Here is a 27147-nt window from a genome sequence, read left to right as displayed (position 1 = left end):
ATCTTTTCACACAAGGTACCAAGCACATAAATGCTTTATGTTCACTCATTGTCAATTATACATGCTTGTCTTTCATCTCATGTCTTCATACTCCATACGAGTAGGTCATTTGAATAGACATTTTGTATTTGAACCCATTTATTTGTTATGGCTGTCTGAAACACATTGTCCATTTATTCATTTAGTACAAAGAAAACATGCATGTTCAGTCCGTCATTGTTTCATAACAATTTCACTGTAACTACTTGGAGGGATTTCTAGCAGAGTTTCCCATCTATTCATGACTTAATTAGCTTAAGAAAGTTAGGAACATTTCCAGAAAAATGCATCTTTATTCTGCTCTGCATTACCTTAATTGTGACCGTAAAATCTTGTTAATGGAGCACTTCGCTATACCCTTGTTGTGCACATTCAACGCGGTGATACGTGAGGGTCTGACATATGAAGAGATGGAACTCCTGATATTCCTTGGGATAGACTTTGTGGTTATTCCTTTTTTAACTTCTCTGGAAGCTCAGGTACGACTGTGTAAAACTACTAAAGCATTGATTAGTTGCATGAAAGTACATACCTTGGAGTTTAACATGATAAATTTGTGAGAGAGCCAGGACTTACCAATTATCATATTTAACTAGCTATAATTCCTTCTGTATGGGGGAGCTTTTTGCTGGCATGGGTGATTTATACTCTTGTTTGAACAGCAATATCTGACATTATTTCTCCCTTTCCATGTAGATATGCTCAAACAAGGGTGGATAGCAGACAGACCTTGACTCTTTATGTGATAAGGAATTCTTTAATTTTGCAAGAAGACGGTATAATTTTCAACCTTTTGCTCAGAGCACAGTATGCTTACAACGCAAACTCATACAACCATGATTTTCTATGCATGGACGGTTTCCATGGTTCTTTAGTCGAGTTCATTGTAAAAGAAACCGAAAGGCTCCATCCTCAGGTACGGTTTCAAGAGAGAAAAAAGGAAAACACTCTAACAAAATCATGATTACATAAATTTTAAGTTCTCTCCTCTTAAATTATGTGGGGCGATGTAAAAGTCCAGATGAGAACCCCTTCTTTTCAGAAACTTTACCTGACCCAATGCTGCCTCCTTTGCAGTAACCAATGGTGAGAAATATTCTCTCTTCATACATTGTGATGGGCCTAATTCAAGCTCGTGAAGTATGCTGAGCATTTTACAATCTCAGAGTGAATAAATTTCTATGATTATGCCTGCTTTGATTTGACAAGTTTGGCCATCATCAACAAATTTATTCTGAACTCAACATAGCCTCAAAACCCCATCTCTCTGGATAGCTACAATATTTGGCATTATGGGCACCGAATCTAATTGCTTTGCGATTCGTGTTCACGGGAAGCATGTTTGTTGTTTGATACAAATTCAACCAAATCGGCGCCCCCTGTGGTTTCGACATCATTTTTAAACAAACTAGAATTGGGATAGGCTGTTAAAACTTAAAAGCATTAAGATGTAAGGCATTTCGAATAAAATGACAAGTACAATTTAATCTTGCTGCCAAAGGAACCATTTTGCACTCTGTACTAATTTCTGCGTAGTCAATTGAGTTCAAATAGTAGGTTTGTTCAATATTTGCTGGTTACTAAACATGGTAATGTAATAAATTTTTTTATCATGTACCTTGCATCATGCTCTGCTAAAATGTGAATTATGGTTTGGGATTCTGACATGATTAATAAACTTGCACCATGCTGATGCTTGCTCAGCAACTCATCTCTTTCTCACAACTTTCTTTTAGTAGGTAAGGTCTTGATCTACAATGTGTGTTTTCCGTGACACAATTACCAAACACTGCAATATATCTCAAGTGACCCTTGCTCATGCCTTCTACTTCAGTTCAGTTGAATAAATGAGCTGTGATTCTTTCTAAGATAGTCGAGTTTTGTGCTGAGTGGCTTCTCTGCTGACGGATTTGGTCTCTTTACTGATGTGATCTGAGGTTCAATATAAACAAAAAGGTTTGGAAGTTGGAACATGTACTTCAGGGATCATCTTCCAGGGCTGGTGAAAGCTGGGGATGATGGCGACTGTGGTTCTTCCATGGTTTGTGACATGGTTTGCTTGCAGGTATGCCATTGAACCGATCATTTTACTTTATTGCAAGTAGGTCCCAGTTTATTTATACACCATGAAGCAAGTGCCATTTTGATGGCATTCAATGGTTTCAAGACGTCTCCACAAGGACCCTGTACTTTCGTCGAGGTTGAAAATCGACCTCTTCTCTGCCTTGAATACGCCAAGCGGACCCCTATGAATGCTGAAGAGATTTACCGCGCTTTTCTTTTATTTTCTTTCATACAGAGGAATTAAATTTCATTGATGATTCAGAAGATTTCGCTTTCCTTTTTGGGGAATGAGAATTTCTTGCGGAATCCATGAGGTGTCGAGTGTTGCCTCTGATCTGAGGATTGGCATGGTACGCCATAATGAAACTTTACTATGGTTTCCTAAACCTCTCTGATACCTGAGCCAAGTAACATGCTAGTATTTGCACTGCCACTTTTGTGCTACGTGGATGCTCAATAATTTACTGGTAAATTAAAATGGATGACTTCTGCAAGAGAGTTCAATCTAAAATCCTGTATTTGTTTCTACTATTGGACTCTTATTGCAGGCTCTGTCACGGAGAATCCACTAAGGAAAATTTGTTGCAGGGGTTAAAGTTTGGGAATCCCCTTTTGATTACGAGGCTGCTATCAAAGAGCAGGTTAAACTGCTTCGATACTTGTCTCTTTTTTTTTTTTCCTTTAGTCACATTGTCATCCTTTCCTGTCATCCTTTGGGCCGTGGTTCTTGCAGGATCGAGCTCAACTCATGGCGTTGCTCACATATGAAGCCGTGGAAGCAGCTGTTAAGAACCGAGTAGAGATGAAAACAAGAAATTATGGTCAAGAGGTAAGGGTCACCCAGCAGGATGACGGAGCTGATTCCCTACACAAAGTGGAGCCAACTTTAGTTGCTAATCTGTACAAAAATTGGACCATGCCTCTGACACGAGAAGTTCAGGTTGAATACTTGTTGAGAAGGCTGGACTAATGCCCTAGTCATGTGTTTTTGTTTTAAAAAAAATCTGCAGACTGCTTTTATATAGTTATAAATGCCTAGCAATTTATGAACGACAAATGTTATACGTTATAGTGTATGTTTTATTAATAGATTTTTTCCTCGTTTGTTACTAAACAGCAAACACTGTCACCGATGAAGCAGTCTGCCTCGTGATCCAGCAAGATGGGGCTGTTAACACAAGAGGCAGCTGCATTGCTATAGTTGTCATTGTCGACTAGTGAGCTGGAAAAATCGTGGGTTCAGGCCCACCATGGTCCATTGCATCTTTAATTTTCTGGTATAGACAAATGCGGGGACATGAAGCAACCCAAAGAGAGAAAAATTGAAAGACTTTTCATCAGTATTAGCTCCAGGTGATCTATCCTTTCTACTTCATCTCTCCCAGTTTGGTAGGCAGTCGCTTTCAGAGTCTTGGGCCCTTGCTATATGCATTTTACCATACTTATGGCAAAATGATTCCTTCTTAATCATCAGCCTTGTTTTAGAAGCACAGCAAAAAGTACTTGCATGGAAGAAAGATTTGATATGAACTTGTATACAATTGCTTGCACGATACGTCTGTCTTTGTAAATCCTAAATTGTTAGTATTATAAATTCCTGACAAATGCTGTAATTGAAACTAAAATTCAACACTGGGAATTTTCTGATACTTTCTAAAAAGGATTTGGATCTAATTTATAGCGTTAGAAATTGAAATGAAAATATCATACGAACAATTTTTTATTTTTTTTAATGTAATGTGAATATGACATGAAACAGAGAAGAATTAGAAAGGAAACACAAAGCAAAAACACTTTGTGCGCTAGAAACTATGAAATCACCAAAAGTTTACATTAACTTCTGCATAAAATTTTCATCTTATTTTTCTCGTGCATTGCTGTTACAGTTATCCATTTTAATAATAATAATAATCAATCAATCAATCAATCAATCAACAGAGGATGAATTATTTTTTCCAAAAAAAATAGTAATTGATAAACAGAGAATGATCCTGTGACACGAAAAAAGTAAGAAAGAAAGAAAAACTGGGACAGCAAATAATAATCCAAAGGAATCGCGGCAAATTCTATCATCACCCCTTTCTGAAATTTACAGAAACACCCTCGGTTAAATTGAAAATTCAGTGCCTAGAGAAGCGTGAGCGCCGCTTTTTGTTTTTTCAAATGTGCTGTGCAGATGCACTTTTTGTCCCTTTGTGCCAGCCAGTGTTCAGATTTTAGCCAGAAAAGCAACCCCACTCCTTTCCATTTTGCTGTTTTCAGTCGTCTCACACCCTCTCTCTCAAGCCTCAGCAACAGATCGAAGAGGAGAAAGAGAAGTCTTGGACTCGGTGCTCGAGAGAGTTTGAGGCAATGGAGAAAGCATTAACAAAAGTGAATAGCTTGAAAGTAGGAAGCTTATGGATCTCAAAGAAAGCAAAAGAAGAGTTCTCCAACATTACTGAAGACATCAATGTAAGTGATGCCTGTACGTACTCTAATTCCTTTTTCCTTTAACTTTACGTTTGTGTCATGATGATTTTGTTTTACCGTACTTTTATTGAGTAGTATGCCTTTTGTTTTAGGTGATTTTGGTGTAATGTGGGTTGATTGGAGGATACCCATTTAGTGATATTGTGCTAATCTTAAATGGATCTGTTGATTTTCATGGAAACAAGAGTCATTTTGGAGATGGGTTTGTTTTTCAAATAGTAAATGATTATGCCATCATGGGGAAAAAAAGAATGTCTAATGTGGACAAGATATTTCTTTTTATTTTGTATTGAATCCAAGGGTTTCGAAAACTTAGAGGTTACATTTTAAGTTTCTTTTCTGGGGTTTACTGACTGGAAGAAAAGAAAAGGAAAAGAGACGAATTGAAGGAGACCCAATTGAGTTTCTTGTATGAAATAATTGTGTTTGAACCAATGAAAAAAGAAAACGAGTTTTAGGATTTCATTCGTGCGTCTTGTATTGCCAAACGGAGTTTTTGTCCCCCTTTTTTTTTTGGCTTGTATGGTAGTTTTGCTTTGCTGTGAAACTTGTTTTGTATATGGAGTAAATTCAGGATTGCTTGTGGTTGCAGACTATCTCAAATACTGTTGAAGAGAAGGCAAGATGGGTTTTCAACAAGTTGAAAGGTACGTAGAGAATTATAAGTAGCTAAAGCAACAGGTATTCTTGAGGAAATGGCTAATGATGCACCGTGTTTGTTTTTGTGCACCGATGATGTTTAACATGCCACTGTTTTTTTTTTTTTGTTTTTTTTTTTATTTCAATGTCTTTGATATTCATTCTCCACCTCATTGCGGATTGTTTCAATTAGATACAAGGTTTTGTGTTCATTTAACTGCATTACTGTTTTGAGAGGCACTTGAGGTGATACAATGCTGTCATTTGTAGATCAGAATTCTGGAGAATGTTCTGAAAGGAGAATCTTTTATCATTTGTATGTTCCCTGGCTTCATTTAGTGATTGTTGCTTTTTCGAAGAAGTTAGATAACCATGAGACTGGGCCAACAACGATACATGTGATGCCCACAACAGTTTTTACAGTATATGCGTGATTACACATTTGCAGTTCCACTAAATTGCTCGATACATTACAATCTTTAGAGAATGTTTTGCAATCCCCTTCTCATCTTTAATATGCATTATTACAATGGATATTACCATTTTGCTCGCAGAATTGAGATCCTGAAACTATTTAAAAGTAATTAAGGGCTCTATTTTTTCAATTGACTCGAGATTAATTAATATGGGATGGTTAACAAGGACATCAATTTTTAAAAGTTTCTTTCATTATTGAAGTCGTCTCTTTTATACCAGATGCTTAACTGTATGTTACTTTTTTCTGCAGGAAAACCACTAAAAAGTTTGCCAGATCTCCTCCGAGAATACAATTTGCCACCGGGACTTTTTCCCCAGAACATAACTTGCTATGAATTCGATGAATCAAAGGCCAAACTGATTGTGTACTTGTCTTCTGCATGTGAGGTCAGCTTCAAGGACTCTTCTGTAATTAGGTATGCACCTCGAGTAAAGACAATACTTACGAGGGGAAAGCTGACAGGTATTGAGGGAATGAAGACAAAAGTGCTAGTATGGGTTAAGGTTACGAGTGTGGCAGTTGAGAGCTACAAGTCTGATAAGGTTTGGTTTACAGCTGGTGTCAAGAAGTCTAGGCCTAAAATTGCATATGATGTACCACAGGCTGCTATCAGGGTTGAGGAATTTTGAACCAAGGATGTGGAACACCATCATCTTCATCCATGGTCAATGCTCGTATTTTTAGTCATTTTTTGGAATTTAAGCATAATTCGTGCTCTGTAATCAACGGATGAAAAATCTCTTGCTATGGATGTAATATTCGAAATCCAATTGCCTCTATAATGGAACTTGACTACGCGATTGCAATGAGTTTGAGATTTTACACTAACCATTATTAGCGTTTCTGCACGAGTGCATTCGTGGAATAAGGATCGTTGAGAGCCAAGAATGATGACATGTACACGATCACACTGACGAGAGCTTTGGCCATAGATTGCCACGGAGGAAAATCGACCTGATGCACGTGATGGATGGATACAGCTGAGCAGAGCGCACTTGCATCATATGGTCGATAGCTTATCCGCCTTTACTAAAGATTTTCCATTTGATACTGGGCATAATGGATGGTGTTTATGCCATCTAAAGTCTAAACACCACATGTAAATTCCTCATGCTGGTACATAATGTCCTCCACGGGCAAATTGTGACACTTCTTGTAGCTGCAAGTTTTCCAACTAATAGCAAATGTCACCACTTTGTTTCAATCAACAAAAATAAAAATAAAAATGAAACCCGTTTTGATGTTGCGGAAAGAACGGCACCCTCATAACCAGAAGCAGACATTTGCTTTTGAGGCGTCAGCCCAAGATTATCAGGACGGTGAGGTCGTTACATGCCTCACCTATCTCCAGTCAGAGTCTTAAGGTTCTACCAGCAGCATTGCCCCCTGCTGCAATCATTACAATAAGAAGCTGAACTTCGCTGCAGGTGAATATGTTTCCATATTGATTTCAAAAGAGAAACTAAGCGTTCAAACATATTGTCCACATAACTGTTAATACATAGCCGTGCGGTTGAAAAGGTTGCCTTTCTGAATTTTCTATCAGCTAAAGTGACTACAAAATGGACACCAGAAACTCTCCACCACGTTCTGTACTGCAAAATAAGATCATCTATTACAGATGTATATTGAAAAATTGATCTGCTCTACAAAAGATTGAATTGTTAATTTTCCATTTGGCGATCCTAACTTTCTCGTATGCCAGGGTATATCAAATCAGCTATGTATCTGCACTTCATCCTTGAACTATCTCATAAATTGATATTATATTCTCTATGCTCAGCAGGAATATAATGCACCATTCCAGAAGATCAGATCGTCTGTTTTGGATAACTTCTTGAAGGAAATGAATGTTGTGCTGCAAGAAGGGAGAGATGGGATGAGAGAGCAGCTCCCAGATGAATATATCACAATAACTATCACAACAAATTCAGAGACGTGAGATGTGGAAACTGTGCTTGTGGAGATTATTGAACAATTGCCAGATGAATAGCCATTAATTTACTACTTGCAGTCCAACTGCAATATTTTGGAGGAAACCTGAAAAAGTCCTGAAAAATACTGCAAACCAATCAACTGTCTACTCTCTGTAAATATGTCTGCTTATTTAAATTTCTTTACATTTGATGAAATATTTCAAGCATCCTCTCATTCATGCAACTGCACTATCTCCAATGAGCACCACGTCTTATATGCTCTTTCACGCCTAACTCTCTATAAACACAATCACCACAATAACCGTACACATAGCTATTTAAAATTCAGTAATAACCAAAATCCATAATATTCATCAGGTACAATAAAAGCAGATGCGTACCTCTACAAATTTTAATTTGTAATCCAAACTTCCAAAGCGTTGAGTAACTTCATACTCCTCCCTGAGGTACTCATATATTTGAGCATATTTTGCATCCCTCCAAGCAATTTCAGATCTGGACAGTGAAAGAATAGAACTGGTAAAGGCTGCAAAATGCATGTTAAAAAATCGCAGCATATACAATGCTGTTTTGGACACTTCTAAAAATTCATCAATTTTACAATTTCATTATAGTCAACCTGTAACCTGCCTTTTCTAACTGAGGCTTGTCTCAACACTTTTTCTTAGATAAAGGAGTCTACACTTTAATGAGCAATGAGATTCTGTGAGGAACCTGAAAATATAATGAGGCTGAAGCACACGCACATTCATTCTCGTAATGATACCAGACTAGACCGACAAGGAACTTAAGAACAGCTTATTGAATAGCACTAAAGAACATCAACAGTTTATATGGCCTGTGGAATCATCATAGTTTGAACCAACATCCAAAGGATCCAATGCAGAACTCCTCATCTAAGATAAGCAGATTCATTCAGATGCCAGATGCATTTCTTTAAATTGGAGACAACACTACCCAAGAAAAAGAAGATTCTTTTCTGAAAAAGTTTCCTGCTCTTTAAAATCTTCATGCTTCTTAATGACTGATGACAGTAAACATATGGGGAAATGGAACCGAAACCTAAAAGGTTCACTGGGTGCTTAACAAGAAGATCTTACTGAAATTTCCTTACAGCACATGGTTTTACATCTGAAAGGAAATTAGATAATAGAGTGTGTGAAAGAGACCATTTAAAATTATAATATGCAAAGAGAAATTTAACAAGCAATGGTAACAATGGAGTACCTCTCAAAAAGACCGACTTTTAGAATCACATCAGCTAGATTTGAATTAGCCTTCCCAACAAGTTGAAGGAGCTTTTTCCTGTCCATTGTGAAAGTTCCAGTTTTTTCCATTGCACGATTTATGCCAGAAAACTCTTCAACCATCCCGTCAACCTTAGAGAGAGAGAGGGAGGGACAAAAGAAATTAACAATTTACTTTCAGTTTAAAGTTCCTCCAATTGGCATCCCATTCCAAATTGTGCTAGCCATTTTTCAATAATAAAAAAAAATGTTTCACAAGTTGAATCCTGACATCCAAATGATTAAAGCTTCAATTACTTGAAATCTGCCACACTGTGTTTTGAACAACCTAATGTCTTCTTCTACCATGTAGATTTCGATTTACATCATAAGTAAAGGATACAAATGCAAGATTACCTGTGAAACAAAATAGTCCAAAGCTATGCTTTGCCCAAGCACACTTCCAATAATGCGAATACTATCAGTGTCTAAGGTTTTGAGAACGATGTAATCTAGACCTCCCTGCATGTCCTCAGCCAGAAGTGGTTTCTCTATTATGGCATAATCTAATAAAAGAAGAAATCAAGGGCCAAACAAGAAATCATTCATGTATTCAGAAATTATCAAAAAGTTAAAGTGGTTACAAAACAAATTATGGGGCTGACAGAGCAAAACTTGGAAAAATTGAGAGACTAATAAAGCCATGAGAGTTCGACTCAACTCAACACAACCAAGCCTTGATCCCAAACTAGTTGGTGTTGGTTATGGATTGCGATGACTGTCCTAAATGCGATTCTCATCTCAATCATTAAAGCGCAGAATGTACCACATTTGCACAATATCACAAAACGTTAAATATATCTACTAAACACGACAAACAAACTAACTTTTCTGTTTAAATAAGACAAAATATAGGATCTTCTCAAAGAAATTTACCATCTTTCCTCATCTCGGAAAGCAATCCAGAAGTGTGCCTCCTTACTATTTCCAGGTACCTTTCAACTTCATGATCCTCGATATTAAATAGAACAGCAGATCCATATTGGAATACAACCATGTATCGGCAGCTGACATACCCTCCTATTCCAAGTGCCTGAATTAAAAGTCAGATGGTATAAGATGACAATCAACAAATCGGCTTGAAAGGCATAAATACATGTTAGAAAGGTTTTTTTTTTTTTTTTGTTAAAATCAGGATCTGATCTTAAGTATACATGATTCCCACCACTTTTATCCATATGCACAAGGAGGTAGAATGTTTGGAAAACTAACGAAGCTCAAAAGATCACAAAAAAAAAACTACGTAATTGTTTTCAATCAGCTTACACTAATGTCTGAAGAGAAATTGAAAAATCTGAGGACAGTATAATTTGTCGAGCGAGAGGTAGGAGGAACAACATTGCTTAAATTCTCTGCTTGCATGCTCTTCAAATTAATACTGCCAAAATCACGAATCTGAGAAAACCAAACCATCAAAGGAAAAAAAAACACAGAACCACAAATGTAAGAGCAACATAAAGCATGGAGAGGATAGCACGTAACGAACCGAAGAAAGACGCTCGCTATCAAAAACCAAAACCCAGCAACATAAACGTAGGCACTTCAAATCATCACCTTTTAGTGACCGGACAGTCAGTACAACAGACACTGTCTCTATCTAGACAACATTTTACTAACATTAAAAGAAGTCTCTCAGCAGGGGAAAAAACAATCTTTAAAGAGGGTTGTTGCATGTCGAAGCCTAGTTTAATCCAAGTCACTTCATTTTTGCAAACAAACACAGTAAGCCACAAATTTCAGCCAATAGAAACCCACCAAAGAAAAAAAATTACTAAGTTGCAGCAAAAAAAAAAACACATTTCCAGACACAGAACAAAGAAACCGTTAGGGAAAAAAAAGAACATTAATAATATAAAGTGGCAGACCTGGTACAAAGGAAGTAAGCTTTGACGGGAATCTTTCCAGTTTCCTCATCTTCTTTAGGTCCCAAAGGATAATTAAGAGCCAAATCATGAGACCCGGATTCAATTTCATTGCTATAAACCGAAACCCGGGAAGGGATTGCAGAAAATGGCCTGAATTTGAAGCCACGGACAGTATGGATTAAAGGGTGTGAGCGATTAAGAGGTTTGGGAAGGTTAGGTGAAAGAAAGTCAGAAGCTTTTGTGGTTATGTGGTCGAGGAGAAGAGAAGCAGTAGCTCTCCACCTGCTGCCCATTCACTTTGGACAGGAATGCTTCTTTCTTTTATTATGGGAGCTAACAGTTCTTTAGTTTGGAAAGTAGAAGGTTATGTTAGTCTGTTGTGAATTGTGAGTGATAGATCCATGCCCTATTCTTTGGCCTCTAACTTTCTTGGCTCTAGCTGCGCCTTCTACTCCACTCCTCTGATTTTGTTTGTTAACAATTATGGCCCTTTATTTATTCATTTTTTATTACTTTCTTTGGTCATTTTACTGTTTTGTAACAAAATTGCATTTATGATAGGGTTTTTTTTGCAGTTAAATATATTTTTTAAAGTATATTTTAAATTGTTTTTGTTTTTTCTTCAAAAAATTATAGAATTGAATCTTATTTATGTGTTTTTTTTTATGATCCAAGGAAGGGGGAAATTGAAGTACCTTTATATCTCGTTATACTCAATATTCTCTTGCACAAAAAATTATATTGAATTTGATTTATATTAATGGGAAAATTTATTTACTATCAAATCTAAGTTAAAACTCACTTTTCAAATAAAAGAATGGATTTTTTGACGTATAATAAATCGATGTTAAACGATTAAATATGTCAAGTATTTTTTTTTAACTAGATTACTAATTAACTAAGACTAAATTATAATGATTTAAAAAACATATTAATTTATTGTATTTAAATTAATAAATTTTTATGAATGTGAATTTTAAAACTTGAATTCGATAAATTAAAAGAGACCATGTAAATTAGGGTGGGGACTGGGGAGTACTCAACTACTATGATGCCGTTAATTCCGAAGTAAGACTTGGCTATTAGGTCAACAAGAACAAAATAATTGCAAATTAAACCATATAAAAACGCCGTCGTTGGAACAGGTAAATAATATATCACTCCACCCCAGGAAGGCAGCGTGAAACAGAATTGCCACTCCGCGAGCAAAAACATAGCAGCGAGACGGTGTAGGTGCGAGCGCCAGAGAGAGAGAGAGAGGAAAGAGAGCTTACAATATCGGAAATGGCGATATCAGGAGATCTGAGGGTCTCAGCGACACTGGCCTCTTACTCTAAACACCTTCTATGCTCTTTGCCTCCCTCGAATTCCAAGGTCTCCACTCCGTTTAATTTAGCTCCACTCGCTTCTGTTTTCACGTGTGTTTTGTGTGCTTCCCATGTTATGTCAATTTATCTGTGTTGGCTGGGGAATTTGAGAAATACTTTGGGAAATGAGATGGGGAAGATTGGGGTTTTGGGTTGATTTTTGAGGGAGAACTGGCTGTTTGTTACTAAAACGGGGGCATATAAATATCATTTTTTAATTGTTTATGGAGGCTGATAAATTATGGGTGTCCTTTGTTGTTTCATTTGATGATCTGGGCTGATAGGTTTTCGGCATACAAGGGTCAATGCGTATGTGATTATGTATCATTTAAATCCGTATGCAATGATTTACAATAAAGGAGAAGAACAGAAATTTAGAAAATTTATGGTTTGGAGAGGTGCTTAGCATTATGTATTTGGCACCTAGATATATTTTGAAAGTAGATTATGGTGAAGTGAAATTGTCAAATAAATGACTTCGAATGCAGGTTTTATTTCCTGAATTTATATTTACATGCTCTAAGGTTGTTCATTTCATGTTTTAAACTTGAAGAAACATTTGTCTGATGTTTTGGATACACTGAGTTGGGTTAGCTTTTGATCTTTCCACTCATAATATCTTGGACTGAAGAATAGAGAGGCTTTCCAAAGCCATATTTATGCACACTGACACATTCTGATTACTACTCCAGGTTTCATGTATGAAACTGTAGAAGTCTCATCAATGGGAGTGGCCCAAATTCTCAAACTTTCAGAGACAGAAAAAACAATAAATTAAAATGGGTTTCAAGCGACAAGATCTTTGCTTCTATCGCCAAGATTTTCTGTTTATTTCAGCCCCTCTCCGTGACTAGATTATGTGGTGTTTTAATTTGGTTTGATGTGGATTGCCATGTCAGCAGATGCTGTTCACATGAACACCTTGTTAGCAGGCATCTGATGAAAGGCTTAATTGGTTCATTTTGAAGAGTTGAGACACAACAGTGAGAAATATCAAATTTGGAGTGCCGGGCTGTTTAAGTTGAGGATTTATATACTAATTCTGCATTTATTTACGGAAAAACAAAGACTTGGATAGTATGCTATGGTATAGAGAACCATGCGATGTTCAGTAAAATGAGACAGCATAGATACAGGATGACCAAATGCTCTGCGGGTAGTTGTTACAATATTTGTGTCGGAACTACTTTAGTAAAGAGAAAATCTTTTGCTCTTGTTTTTTACATCTATGTATTTTTAGTATTGAAGAATTTTTGGCTGGCAGATTTTGGCATGTGTGTTGTTTTATGTCTCACTATAGTTAAGTCTTTTGCTCTGTAATATATAGGTAGAGTTCCTAGGCTTCCTCAATGGAGGATGTGGCACTTCCCAAAACATGCTCAAGTGGCCTGGCTTTAAAATACACGGTCACTTTAAACGATCTGCTGGGATTGCTGAAGATTACCAACTGTCCTCAACTGCAATTAATCAAGAAGCTGAAAGCCTGCTCCTAAGTGCCGTAAACATGAGCTTCTTTGAGCGTTTAAACTTGGCTTGGAGGATAATATTCCCTTCACCAACTCAAAGAAAGAGCTCAAATGCAAGGATTGCCAAACAGCGTCTGAAGATGATTCTCTTCTCTGACAGATGTGCAGTTAGTGATGAGGCAAAACGGAAAATTGTGAACAACGTTGTGCATGCTCTATCAGAATTCGTGGAGATAGAATCACAGGATAAAGTTCAGCTGAGTGTCACAACTGATACAGATCTTGGGACGGTGTACTCTGTGACAGTGCCTGTACATCGGGTGAAGCCAGGATATCAGGAAGAAGAAGAAAGTGGATCAATAACAAACATCGAGTACAAAGATACTGGAGAAACTTCTGCTTCTGTTGATGTTCGGTTTGATTTCTACATCCCAGATGAAAGAACACGATGAATTGTAAGCTTAAATTTAAACAGAGGAGGGTTTGGCTAGTATCAAAACTTTTATCTTTTTCATATTTGGACCTTTAGCCACGAAGATAATCTCACTCCTATGTATATGTGAAACTCCTGTTGAGTGGTTGAAGATTTTTCTCTTTTTGAACTTTCTCTTCGATTTGGCTTTTTGCCTTAATGACGCTGGAGCATGTGAATTGGCATCCTAAAATCATTTTAGTTTTGTGTGTGTGTGTGCTTGTATGTTTTATTGATCATCTGAAGGTAGCCTGTCAGTGTGTTGATTGGTGATTTGAGCAATGGAAATGATTTGATGATTGTTTGTGATGTTGATTAAATTTCTAGTCCTTTGCCAATCAGGTTTCAAACCAGATATGTAGTAGCAACACAAACCTTGGATCTCTATTAAGTTTTTCTTTCACATATCTTATTATGTCTTTTTAATGTGCTTGTGAGTTGTACGAATTTGTTGAATTTTCAGGTCTTTCGTTGTGTTTTGTTTAATTTTAGAATGGTTCGGTTCCATCTGAGATTAAGGAATGTCTTTCAGGGTTTCAATGCCAGTGACCGCCATTCGAGATACTGAAAGATACAATGCTGCCATCTCCACTGATCAGCTTTCCTCGAGGCATGGGAGATGGTAGTGTTTACTTCAGGTTCACAAAATGGAGATTGATGAAGCATAGACGTTGGAGTTGGTTGGTGTGCTTGTCTATTCAAGTATCGCCCAAATTCCAGTGTCAGGAGAATTATCACAATTTCAGTTGACATTGTACTGTCCTGGAGAAGACAACACACCGACTGGTCCATAGGCGGTGTACTTCCCTTCCTACAGGGTACTAGGGTTCGAGCAGCCCAGCCTCTAATGCATGTCAGGAAAGAAAAAAAAAAGATGAACAAAAAAAAAAACTTCAAAATGTTTTCTTAAAAAATATTCAGTCAAATTATTAATATAGTATTTTGAATAGTGTAATTTAGTTTTTTTTATCTTCATGTGGTACTCCAATAGAAAATAATATTTAATAAGTTTTTTTTATTTAACATAAAATGAGGAGAGGAGAAGTTTAAACTTTAAAGAGAAAAATTAATTTTATTTTATTTTATGAATTTTTTTCAAAAAATATATAGAAATAAATTTTTATTTTGACTAAAAAAAATTAACACTCCAGCTATTCAAAATAAATAAATTGAGGTTGTTAATTTTAAAATTCGTAAAATTATTCAAAATATATATAAACTAGCAGAATATTTATATTAATTAAAAAAAATCCATAAATAAAAGAGGAAAGGATATTAAAGCATGAACACCAAAAAGTACCCCCAACAAAATGCACCCAAGAAACACACACACGGAAAAAAAAAAAAACAGTCTAATTGTAGTTCGTAGGTAACATAGATTCAAATAATTATCCCGCTGTCTACGCTGAGCGGGAGGGAACCTTTTCTTCTTGTTCACTTTCCCTGCGTCTTATAGCTTCTTTATTAGGGCAAACTAGGACTGAAATCACAGTTGGTTTTGTGATCTTGACTAGGTTTTCTTCTCTTCCCCATTCAAACACCTCCTTTTGTGTCTTAATTTTGTACCCAAATGAAAGGCGCGTGTTTAAATTTCGAAAACCCCATCGAAGATGCAGTTTCCAGGATCCGATTCGCCCCTCAATCCAATAATCTCCTCATTTCCTCTTGGGATTCCGTCAGTGTTCGCCTCTCTTCTTTATTATTTAATTTAAAATTTTAGTTTTAGATTTTTTTTTCGACATTATTATATTTACATCTGTTTGATCGTGTAGAATCTTCGATTATACGATGTGGATAGCTCTCTGCTTAGATTAGAAGCTCCTGCTCCCTCACAAGCTGCTCTTCTCGACTGTTGTTTCCAGAGTGAGTCCGTTGCTTTTACGGCTGCGTCCGATGGTTCCATTACAAGGTTTGTTCTTGTTCTCGTTGGGACTCCAAAACCCAGCTTCAGCTTCAATTTCGTTTTTATCTCCGACACTACATGTTTTATCTTTCTTTATTCTAATATTAATCAATTTATATTATTTATTACTTCTGATTCAATAATTGCTTCCAATACTATGATCATAACTTGCTTAATTTTTTGCATTTCAGTAGCATACGGTGCTAGCTTTTGGTACACATTGCTGGCCTCTTCTTTTAGCGACTTGGCTATCAGGCTGGGGTTTTGTTTATTTGGGCTGATTTGCTCGATTATGCTTTGCTTACAATGGTTTTATTGGAGAGAATATGTTTGAATCATAACTGTGTTTTAGTTAAGTTTGTTGTTTGAAGTGGTATGCTATGGTTTTCATGCCTTATATCTTGACTCTTTATGGCCAAATTTTTCTAGGTATGACTTGCACTCAGGAACTATTGATGCTATTGGAAGTCATCAGGACATGGCAACATGTGTGGGATACTCTATTGAAACATGTAAGCTATCTTGACGCATCCTCACAAGTCACATGAACATGAATCTACCTTAGAACTTGACACATGTTGCTTTCTTTCTTTCTTCCTTTCTTTTTTGTTATTTTATGCAAGACAACGAGATAGATGTGTACTCAACCTCACATGGTATATTTGGCAGTAAATGCAGCTTTCCTACTATTCTAATAATGGGAAAACGTATGCATTTATATTCTTTTCCTTGGAGATCTTTATATTTCTAAAGAGCACTATTAAATCCTGTCAACTGTTCTCTGAATAAGGTCAGTCATACATCTAGTTAACATGTTGTTGGGACTACAGACAAATTTTGTGGATATCAAGGATAACCAAGTCTAAGAAAGCAAAAAATAAGACCTTTGCATGCATATTTATAGGGGTTTTTATCATCCACCCACCTCATACTAGAAACCTTGCATTCCATCCTCTAGATTTCTTTTTAAAGGTTAGGGTTTCTGTTCTTTGCATTATAATTTTTGACGTTATGATATATATGACCATGGCAATGCAATGCGGTTTTGCTGTAAGGTTTGGTTGCTAAGACATACAAAGAGCCCAATTTGCAGCCTATTTTCATGTGGATCTGCTATTTCCTTGTTGCGTCATTGCTGTAGGGGTTTCTGATGATTCTTTTCTATTTGGCTTTTATAGGCCAAGTGATTTCAGCTGGATTAGACAAGAAGGTAATGTCTTGGGATATGCGCTTGGCAAATCCTCTTGCTCTCTTCCGAAATCTGGGTGCAGAAATTGATTCCATTTCTATCTCCGGTTTTGATTTGATGGTAGCTGTTGGAGCAGCAGTAAATATATATGACTTGCGGAACTATGAAAGAGCGGTGGATTTAAAAGAACTATCTATGGATGTAGGGATAAGTTGTGTTGCTTCAGTTCCATTTACCAGAGGTACAACTATAATGATAATGTGAGCTTTATAATTTTGAACATGCAGTTTCTGGTGGAAGATCTCTTTCGCAGGAAATGTCATTATTATTAGAACATACCGATTCCTTAAAAGTGAATCAACCAAACTGTAATTGTTTTACTACCAATCTTATGTGTGGTTGCTTGTAGTTCTTATGGTATGGAGGTTTTAATCGTTCTTTAACCATTCAAAATGACATTATATTCCTTTTCTTTCTTCCCTGTCCTCCCTTTCAATCTTTTGAATATGTTTTTTTTTTTTGCAGGATATGCAATTGGGTTGATAGATGGACGTGTAGCGCTGGAGATTTCAAATCCATTAAATTCGAATTCCACTGGGTCAGTCTTTTGGTTTCAAGCATGCTTCATTTGTTAAAGATCTGATATTGGTAGTATATTTTCAATTTTAATCTTTGTATTCTTTGTTTTCTAGTGGTATTTTTGTTTTTCTTTGTCCCGCTGCTAAAGGTTTGAGTAGAGTAGATCCTCAGAATGTAGACGCATTTTCCTTATACTTTCTAAAGATTTTGACCAAGACTGAACTTAATGCCATTCCACATTCTCATCACCCAAGCTTAGGACACAAGGTCAAGGACAATTCTGCATTTGTGACAGACAAGTTGTATAATACAAGAGGCATCCCGTGTCATGGGATATGTCCAACTAGACTGCCAAGCTAGAACTCGATGAGCAGGATGGAATTGCATCCTTTTTGTTATTGAGTTTTAAATCTAAAAACTTTTATGGTTGTCCTTTAGCAAAGAGATTTAACCTTTTTTTTTGTTTCTTCACATGCATGTGCACTAGACTAGATATACTTCTGTGGCATCACTGACTCTCTCTAGAAGTTGAATTTAAGTTTCTGGTATTGAGATATTAATGCTTCAACATTGTATACGGGTTTTACATGGATAACACAAGTTTCATAATTTGTTCTCAAACTTTCCGTATTGCTCTTAGTACCCTGGATATTTCAATCTGACCATTGTGGTATATGTTTGCTTTCACACTGCAGAATCAAATATTTGTGCTGGAGCGTTTGTTGTGTTCTATTTGCTATTGTCTGTGCAAGTGCATATTTATCATGTTGATCTGAACAATTTGCTATTAATCTTGCAATGCGTTGCACTTTTCAAAATCAACTGCAGATACGCTTTTCGGTGTCACCCTACAACAAAGGATGGAACGGCACATCTTGTGTCAGTTAATGACATAGTTTTCAATCCACAGTAAGTACAGTCCAGTCAATTGTTTGCCATCGTGTACTCTGTGAAACTTAAATTGATGGGTATTTTTTATTTAGCATTGGTGGTACTTTTGTTACTGGCGATAATGAAGGCTATGTTACTGCATGGGATGCTAAAAGTAAAAGAAGATTACACGAGGTATATTCCCATCTGATTACAACAGTTAGCTGCATGCACTTTGATTTCTTTTTCAATACTAGTAAGTCGTTCGTTCCTTTTCCTGTTTTCAGTTTCCTAGATATCCAAATAGTGTGGCATCCTTATCATACAACCATGTGGGGCAACTTCTAGCTGTTGTATCAAGCTACACATATCAAGAAGCTAATGAAAGGTATGTCGCTCCAGTTGCTAACTCCTTTGTGATTTTGTTCTACCATACTCTTCTTAAATCTTGACAGTAGAATTTTTCTTCAGCACCTACATTCTATGTTCTTGTGTTACATTGTTTTCATTGTTGTCAATTGGTTTTCCGTCACATACTGATGCATCTGTTCACTTTTGTCCATATAAAGATCGATTGGCAGCCTGCACCATCAAATCTAGTTTTTTGCATGAATTTTGTCCTTTCTTCTCCATTATTGATGCTTTTCTCCGTACTGTTAAATTTCAACTTTTCGTCCTAGTAGAACGCTGCAGACTGCTTTTTTGGAAGAAAATTGTTATTGTTTTTTTAATTAAATTTTTTTATCAAAAAGTAAAAATTTGGTGCATGTGCATAATCTGTTTCACTTCATGAAGGTTAAATTATTTTTATGATAAGGCGGGAACAAAGTGTTTTTGATAAAGCAAAAAACTCTTTTTTTCTTCAAGCAATTGTTGATACACCACCGTGTCGGGCGAAGAGTTTTTTGCTTATGAGTTTTTTGAATTTTTGTCAAGTTTTCTTTAGTTAAAACTCCCTTTCCTTATTTATATATATCTTTTTTTATTTTTACAAAAACACATCTTTTTAATTAATAGCATGATTTTTTGAATAAAAACTTATAAAAGCAAGTTTCAATAAAAAAAATAAAAAAATGATGTCTTGATAATTTTTATGCAACCATATAAAAAAATAAATGAATAATTAATTTTAGAAAATTATATAAAAATATATAATTTAAAACTAATAATATAAATATTTTATTCTTGTTGAATATTCATGAACAATTTATTTAAAAAAAAATTATATATCAAATTCATATATAATTTATTCATAAATTAATTGTTAATATTATCATAAAAAATTCTAATTTTATTTGACAGTTCAGGTTCTCTTGAGCGTGAAAGGACAAGTCAGGCCTCGTGCAAGTCTTAAAAAAAAAGCACATTGAATGTTATGTTGTCCGTTTAAGAGGGCGAGGTGTCTGTCATTATTTGCAAAAAGTTCACTGGTAGTGGTTGGAAAATTACGGCCCAAGTATTTTATTTTAGGTTCAATATCTAAATTTCAATTTTTTTTCACATAAAACACATTTTAGATATCTCTATAATTCTATTTTCAATTCTAAAATACACTCTAGTTAGTTTAAAAACTTAAAATTAAATAAAAACACTTTTTTCAAATTTTGATTTATATTATGATTTAAGGTCCAAACTATCTTTTCGGACCCCCTCTTCAAAACAAATTTATTAACACTATGATTAGTGTTTTTTGCAGCCAGAATATAGCCTGCCAAAACCTTTCTCTCAAGTGGAAAAATTGAAATATACAAAAATAAAATGTCATGATTGAAATATGAACTTTGTTAATTATAAGAACCAAAATGCTAAAAAAAAGGGGCTTTCCGAACGCAAAAGGAAACGGACAGTGTTTTAGGAATGTGTGAACAATGTTTACATATTTGGTGAAAAATTATTCTGTTTTTTTTTTAATGTTAATTGTTAATATGATGTAAGAAAACCGACAATGGTCTGTTATTTGATTATGGCACGGTGTTGCCTAATACGTGTTAATCAAATCGCTTGACCGTGCATATTTCTCCATGTGACTTTTCCATGACAGGGAGGTGTCCCCTCAAATATTCATACAGAAAATGGAAGACAGCTATGTTGGATTTTCTTCTGAAGTTTCAAGTAGGAGATGAATATTCGTGTGCTTGGTAAAGGAGGTAATAGATCTAATTTAGAAGATAAATCTGCCCTGTAGTTTTTGCTTAATTGCTTATAACAATGCAATTTGCTGCCCAGGTATTAATAATGGAGTCAGTTCCCTTTGTTTTTTGTTTTTATTATTGCTTCAGCCCTTTCGTTTTCAAGAGCTTGCTCCAAACTGCAAAATGCGGGGGAGAAGGTGCAAAACATTTTGTTTTGATTCTTCCATGTAAGAAATTCCTTGTACCTGTAGCATATACCACTCACTTCAATGGTTATCCTGTCCGGCTTTAATTTGACGCCGTTAGGTCAAGCAGTACTACTCTGTGGACCCTTTTCCGATTCTGCACTTTTCTCTTCTTCTTTTTTCTGTTTTCGAATGGACCAGGATATTCATAAAGAAGGATTTGTTTTTTGTCAAGTGAAGTGCGTTGCCTCGTGCCTAGTACTGAGTATTCAATGAAAAGAACTGGCAGTATGTGTCAAGGTTATATTTTTTATGAATTTTCCACAGAATCAAGGTCAAACTTAAAAATCAAGTTGCCTGATGCAGACCTGAGTGTCAATGTGTTTTTTTTAAGTTTTCTCGTAAGTTTTTCATAAACCAAATTCCATTTTTATAATATAAAACATAAATTCCCCTGCCGCAATCGAGCATGGAATACAAGTGGTGACTTATCTCTTGTTTTTTTTTAATTTTTTTAATTTTATCTTTTAATATTTATTTAATTTTAAATTTATTTTATTATAAGTTTATTCTAGTCTCAAACAAATCTGATATTTAATTTGTAATTTGATAAACATTTACTTTTGTTATTATATATTTAAGTATAGACTATTTTTTAAATAAATAAATAAATAAAATTTTTAAACCTAATGAAATATATCACATGAATTACAAAATTAACATATTAAGTTGTAAAGTTCATGGCAATATAATATATCCATGTCTTAATAACAAAAAAAAAATCATTTTAAAGTTTTTTTTTTTAAATCAAAACTTATTTTTTTCAATCATTCGAGTTGTTTTTTTGATGATTTAAGTAGATTAGATCATGTCAGGGTAACTTCTACACAATTAAATTTGAAGGACTTGTTTGAAGAGTGTAGTACATATTGATTTTCAGAATATTTTTTTGTTTAGAAATATATTAAAATAATATTTTTTTATCTTTTAAAATTTATTTTTAAAATTAACACATCAAAACAACTAAAAAATATTCAAAAAAATTAATTTGAAGTTATAATAAATTAAAAACATGGCTGGACCATAATATCAAATAGAAACTAAATTCAAATTAGTCAAAAAAGCCAATCAAAAAATTTCAAAATTAATCTACTAAACTAAATTTATTAATAATACCAAATAATTTCTTCCAACCTGCGTATTTCTTTTATGATGGAAAGAAAAAATCAAGTGGCAGCATAACTCGTCCCTATAAACTAAACTAGTATGTAATACGGATAAAAGAAACCGTGGCATCAACGCAAGGGGCCGGCAAGGTCAAATTTTGTGGTTACGTGGCAAACTAGTTTATGCTTTCAGGGGGGGGGGGGGGGGGGAGCTCCTACTAAGGAGGACACGTGGTAGAACATAATCGTGCATGTGTGTTTTAGTCAAGAACTTTACACGAACACTTATCCCAAACAGCATCATCACAAGCAGCCCACGTGCCGGACTGCGTACTAATAACGCATTAGGCCCAAAAATATACTTCATCGAATCCTTCACCGTCCATCTCTTAAATCCAATGATCTAAACTCACTCAAAATAAGTGGTTTTACAAAAAAGCCCAACTATTAGAAACCCTAAAGACCCTCCCTTTTAAATAACGCACCCATATAAATAGCATAATTGATAAAATCTCCCTGTCCTCTCTGGTACTCTCTGTGTTTTTTTATTGTTCGTGTTTTCTAGTTCTCTTGATCAATCGCCGCCATGTCTGACGAGGAGCATCACTTCGAGTCAAAGGCCGATGCCGGAGCTTCAAAAACTTATCCTCAGCAAGCTGGTACCATTCGCAAGAATGGTTACATAGTCATCAAGAATCGCCCTTGCAAGGTCAAGTTTCACTATCAATCTCAATTTTAGATCTGCTTGAATCTTTTTGTTTTGATTTTTATCTGTGTGTTCAGTTTTGTTCCAGACATGCCTTTTATGAATGTCGGATCAGAATTGATTTTATTATTTTTATGGAGTTGATTTGGTTATGGATAGTTAGGGTTTAAAGCTTACTTACAGTCATGTTCAGTGTGTTAGTTGCTGTTGTTAACTTTAAAAACGTAAGAGGAAAATTAAATAAATTATTTAGATTTGATAATAAACTGTTCAGAAATGTAAAAGTTTGTTGAATAATAACATGTCTATAGGCAGAATCTAATGCTGATGGTAATTTTGTAAGCACGATCGAAATAGCCATTGCTCTGCTCGTTTTGTGAAGGTAAATCTTAGGATACTTTGATTAATTATAAATATGAAACAAGTTATGAACTCGGATGGAAATTCTACTTGTCAGGTGTAAAGCGTGTTTGTTTGTTTATCATGTGTATAATTCATTTAGTGATGGTGAGCTTTGTTAACCCGTGTAGATCATCCTATTGGTTCTTTAGAGATTGCTTTCCCCTTTTTTAAAAAAACTTTTGGGTTTTGTATGACACTTATTAAGGACATGCTTTTAATTTTCTTTTACAGGTCGTGGAGGTTTCAACCTCCAAAACTGGCAAGCATGGCCATGCTAAATGTCACTTTGTTGCGATTGATATTTTCAATGGAAAAAAGCTTGAAGATATTGTTCCTTCTTCCCACAACTGTGATGTATGCAGTTTTTTTATCTAATTTATTTTACATCAATGAGTTATTCATCACTGAAGCTTTTTCATGATTTAAATGTCACTTTCCATTGCATTGTAGGTTCCCCACGTCACCCGTACTGACTACCAGCTGATTGATATCTCTGAGGATGGATTTGTTCGTTCCTTGCTCTTTCACTTTTTTTAAAACTAGGCTAATTGGACTTTTGTCTAATCTGTTTTTAAAATTTCAGGTGAGCTTACTGACTGAGAATGGCAATACTAAGGATGACCTGAAACTCCCAACTGATGACAGTCTCCTCACTCAGGTTAGTTGACATTTTGTTCTCCCTAGTGAATTCGATTAGGCAACAAGATTGTGCTGCCTCTCAGGATTTTAACTTTTTTGTTTTGTGGTCGCTTAATCTGCTTGTGTATTTTGTGCTTTGAAATTGGATGTGGATTTTTGTAATGCAGCAAAGGTCATGTGCTGGATGTATAAAAATCTTACAGTGCCCTTAAATTCTGCTTCTGCGCTTCAATTTTTGTAGTGTAGTTTTCAATTTATAGGAGATAAGTCCGATTCAGTCTATTTCAGAAAATCCATGAACCTCTTTGTTATACAGAATCTAGTTGGTCATGTTTTTCTCTTTGTTATGCAGATTAAGGATGGATTTGGTGAGGGGAAAGATCTTGTTGTGACGGTGATGTCTTCCATGGGAGAGGAGCAGATCTGCGCCCTCAAGGACATTGGTCCCAAGTAATCTGTGCCTGGCTGCAGGCAGCGCATGCCCAAGGTTGACTGCTGATAGTTGTAGTTTTAGCAAGGGGTTTTATGTGGGTTTGAGAACTGGGCCCATTTAAGTAACGTTCTGCACCAGATGCGGCCTTATATGAAGACTTGCCATTATTTAAGTGGCTTTTTATTTGTAATGAATGATATTCTTGTGGTTCTTGGTGTGGAGAAAGTTTGTTCTGCCATTAAGACTGTATACAACATCTTGGCACCTTTGGTGGTTTCAAACAATTTACAGTTTTTATTTCCTTGTAGGTTCCAGTTCCTTTCCTCATCATCGTTCCTCGTGTTTGCCCGTCGATGTTAATGTTATGGTTACTTGTTATGTTTTAGAAAGCGAAGTTTTTACTTGTGTGTGTTAGGTTAGAGCCGAACCTATGGAAGAGAATTGAGATTCTTCTTGAAAATTTGGTTCTTTCCTGTTTGCCGAAGGATTCACGCTGGTTGAATCATAATTAATTATTTTATGACAGTAAACTATTTAGCAAAATGGAATGCCGTTTTCCGAACGGGTTCTTGCTCTCGTCATGTTTTTTCACGGCTGCAATCTGATTTAAATGTCAACTGTCGAAAGTAGCATGCAATTGAATTCTCGAGAGATGTGTATGAATCCTCGTAGAGGATCCAATAATCGAGCATTTGTTGTTGCCTGGTTAGTAATCCTGACGAGATATGACCAGAGCAATTCTTCAAAAATTCACCCTACAACTTTCATGGAATCCTGTTGAGGTTGGTCTTAAAAGTGGATGTATTATCACTCTTTTGACATTTTTCGAGACACGAGATGTCCTACTCCTAGGTCCTTTTGCTCCAGCTTCGGTGCCTCTGACCAAAATCTTCAAATTCAGCAGGTACTATTTCCTTAGCCAACTAATCTAATGGCAGTCCCAAGCCGATCTTTTTGAGAGGATATGGGGTCATAAAAAATTTCTAATAACTTTTATGGAGATAAAAGATTCATCATTTATTAAACACACTCTCATTAACATTATAAAAAAAAGCGTAACATCAGATATTAACTCCAGTGAGATGATATTTAGAAATGTGATGATAATTATTTTTAAAAATATTTTTTTATTTTTTAAAAAATTACTTTTAACATCAAAATATCAAAACAATTAAAAAATACTAAAAAAATAATTTTAAATAAAAATTTTTAAATATTTTAAAAAATATAATTTCATCCACTTTTTCTAACTGTCAATAAATACAACCAATACTCGTAGAGTGAAGCATAGAAAGGACAGTCAACACGGACCATTGTCGACAAAGATCATTCGAAATGTCCAGTGTTCAGTAGTACGGCTTTTTTGTATCTAAAAAACAAAATCTAATCATCACAGCCCAGCAATCATAGCAAGAGCAGATGGAAAACAAATGACCTACCAGCGAATTGTTTTCAATTGGTTGAAGCGGATGGTTTGGGTAATAATTTATTGGTTTCCGACAAGGAAGAGGTAAGAAGAACCCGGTCAAGAGTGGTCATGGACATAAAACCCTAAAGTTCAGGAATTTTTTAGAGGCTGGCCCAAATCAGTTAGGTATCGTTTGCACACAGAAGAATTGAATATTCCCTACAGCGCATGATGCAATCTATGGCTGTGGGCCTGTCTCCATGGGCCATACACTTCTACATTTCAACATGACCACTATTCTCCGAGTTGCCAACTCGTCCAGAAATTTCTTTTAGATGATCGTTGGATACTTGAATGTATGGGATTCTATACATCCACTCATCCAGTTGATGTCGATCATGGTGTGGTAAATTCGTTCAAGAGTTTCGTGCTATGTAGCAAGATTCAATAAAAAGTGTTAGATTCCCTGATGTTGTATCGAACCAAAGTACAGAGTATCTTCCATGCCTTCCCCATTCAAGCTTTTCGAGGCTTGAACTCAACTTTTACATGTTCTGAGGGGGGGAAGACATGGTTTCGGTGTGTCTTCTTGTTTAATAACTAAAATCACCTGAAATTATTTCAAATGGCTTAAAATTGCATCCCTGTCTCATCTAACGTGAAGCAGGAAAATAGTGATGAAGAAAAACATTAATTTAAGAGTTGAAACCTATCAAATTTATTTCAAATGTCAATGCTAGCTTTGATAGTTACTATTTAAAAATCAAAATAGAAGAGTTGAAACCTATCAAATTTAGGCGTGTTTTTTTTTTTTTTTTAAAAAAGAGCTATGTTCTCATTACCATAATTCTTACCTGGTACCTTGGTAAAGCACGGCACAAGGCAGCCCACTTCGACATGAGTTCTCCCTTTCAAAACCAATGGCATTAACTGTGGTATCGGTGCTGTAATGCAGGTTTGTGTCTTGCAGTGTAAAATATATATATATATATATATATACAACATGTCAAAATCAAGAAAAAACATTAATTTAATATATTTTTAAATAAAACACACTAATAAACAAAAACGATAACAATTTTAGACACTTACGAAATTTCTCCCACGTTCAATGGTTACCATCTCTGTTGGTTATATTAAAATAGCCCCCCAGGAAGGTCCTTGCTAAAAATAAAACAAAATAAATATGAATGGGGACGGGGACGGCGACGGCGACGGTCTCTCCCTCTCTCTCCAGCCAGAGCGTGGCCCTATATGCTCTGCACGAACCCATTTGCCATTAGCCATCAACATCCGCAACAGAAAACAATAATGTCTGTGTATGACAACTTGCATGCCAGCCCGCAGAGCAGATATACAGGTCAACAACATATTCCGCACGCCGAATCAAGTGAAGCACACGGAGGGAGAGGCAGCACCACCTGCCCCTTTTTGTCCTAGCACCAACTTT

The 27147-nt window shown here is 35.7% G+C and overlaps 4 protein-coding genes and 1 pseudogene across 6 annotated transcripts; 4 read left to right on the top strand and 1 right to left on the bottom strand.

Moving 5' to 3' along the window:
• Positions 1-704: 704 nt before the first annotated feature.
• LOC18101455 (chorismate mutase 1, chloroplastic-like) lies at positions 705-3172 on the top strand (annotated as a pseudogene).
• Positions 3173-3703: 531 nt separating this feature from the next.
• On the top strand, positions 3704-6501 carry LOC7460716 (uncharacterized protein At5g01610). Of its 2 annotated transcripts, none has more exons than XM_024606769.2 (3): positions 3704-4557; positions 5168-5222; positions 5942-6501. In XM_024606769.2, the coding sequence occupies exons 1-3, from the start codon at positions 4456-4458 to the stop codon at positions 6319-6321; spliced, it is 537 nt and encodes a 178-aa protein (XP_024462537.2). In that variant the 5' UTR covers positions 3704-4455; the 3' UTR covers positions 6322-6501. The 2 variants fall into 2 exon arrangements, with proteins under 2 accessions (XP_024462537.2, XP_024462538.2); XM_024606770.2 differs by having other exon boundaries at positions 3740-4570.
• A 613-nt stretch (positions 6502-7114) lies between these two features.
• LOC7498198 (protein RETARDED ROOT GROWTH, mitochondrial) lies at positions 7115-11246 on the bottom strand. Of its 2 annotated transcripts, XM_052455196.1 has the most exons (7): positions 10781-11241; positions 10182-10293; positions 9792-9948; positions 9273-9421; positions 8857-9008; positions 8010-8124; positions 7115-7550 (listed from the first exon to the last, which is right to left on the bottom strand). In XM_052455196.1, exons 1-7 carry the CDS (start codon positions 11071-11073, stop codon positions 7428-7430), a joined length of 1101 nt encoding a protein of 366 aa, XP_052311156.1. In that variant the 5' UTR covers positions 11074-11241; the 3' UTR covers positions 7115-7427. The 2 variants fall into 2 exon arrangements, with proteins under 2 accessions (XP_052311156.1, XP_024462755.2); XM_024606987.2 differs by lacking the exons at positions 7115-7550; positions 8010-8124 and adding an exon at positions 8131-8760 and having other exon boundaries at positions 10781-11246.
• A 664-nt stretch (positions 11247-11910) lies between these two features.
• Positions 11911-14215, top strand: LOC7498197 (cell division topological specificity factor homolog, chloroplastic). The gene is made up of 2 exons (XM_002312234.4): positions 11911-12154; positions 13475-14215. The coding sequence occupies exons 1-2, from the start codon at positions 12065-12067 to the stop codon at positions 14063-14065; spliced, it is 681 nt and encodes a 226-aa protein (XP_002312270.2). The 5' UTR covers positions 11911-12064; the 3' UTR covers positions 14066-14215.
• A 1306-nt stretch (positions 14216-15521) lies between these two features.
• On the top strand, positions 15522-24596 carry LOC7498196 (mitotic checkpoint protein BUB3.3). The gene is made up of 14 exons (XM_024606986.2): positions 15522-15760; positions 15858-15994; positions 16418-16500; positions 17167-17418; positions 17703-17775; positions 18585-18665; positions 18740-18821; positions 18914-19014; positions 20668-20746; positions 22684-22818; positions 23449-23571; positions 23668-23724; positions 23801-23875; positions 24209-24596. Exons 1-14 carry the CDS (start codon positions 15656-15658, stop codon positions 24308-24310), a joined length of 1485 nt encoding a protein of 494 aa, XP_024462754.2. The 5' UTR covers positions 15522-15655; the 3' UTR covers positions 24311-24596.
• Positions 24597-27147: the final 2551 nt, after the last annotated feature.

Source organism: Populus trichocarpa, chromosome 8, assembly GCF_000002775.5.
Source record: "Populus trichocarpa isolate Nisqually-1 chromosome 8, P.trichocarpa_v4.1, whole genome shotgun sequence".
In the NCBI taxonomy this organism is placed as follows: Eukaryota; Viridiplantae; Streptophyta; class Magnoliopsida; order Malpighiales; family Salicaceae; genus Populus; species Populus trichocarpa.
This window is presented reverse-complemented; position numbering and strand designations above follow the sequence as displayed.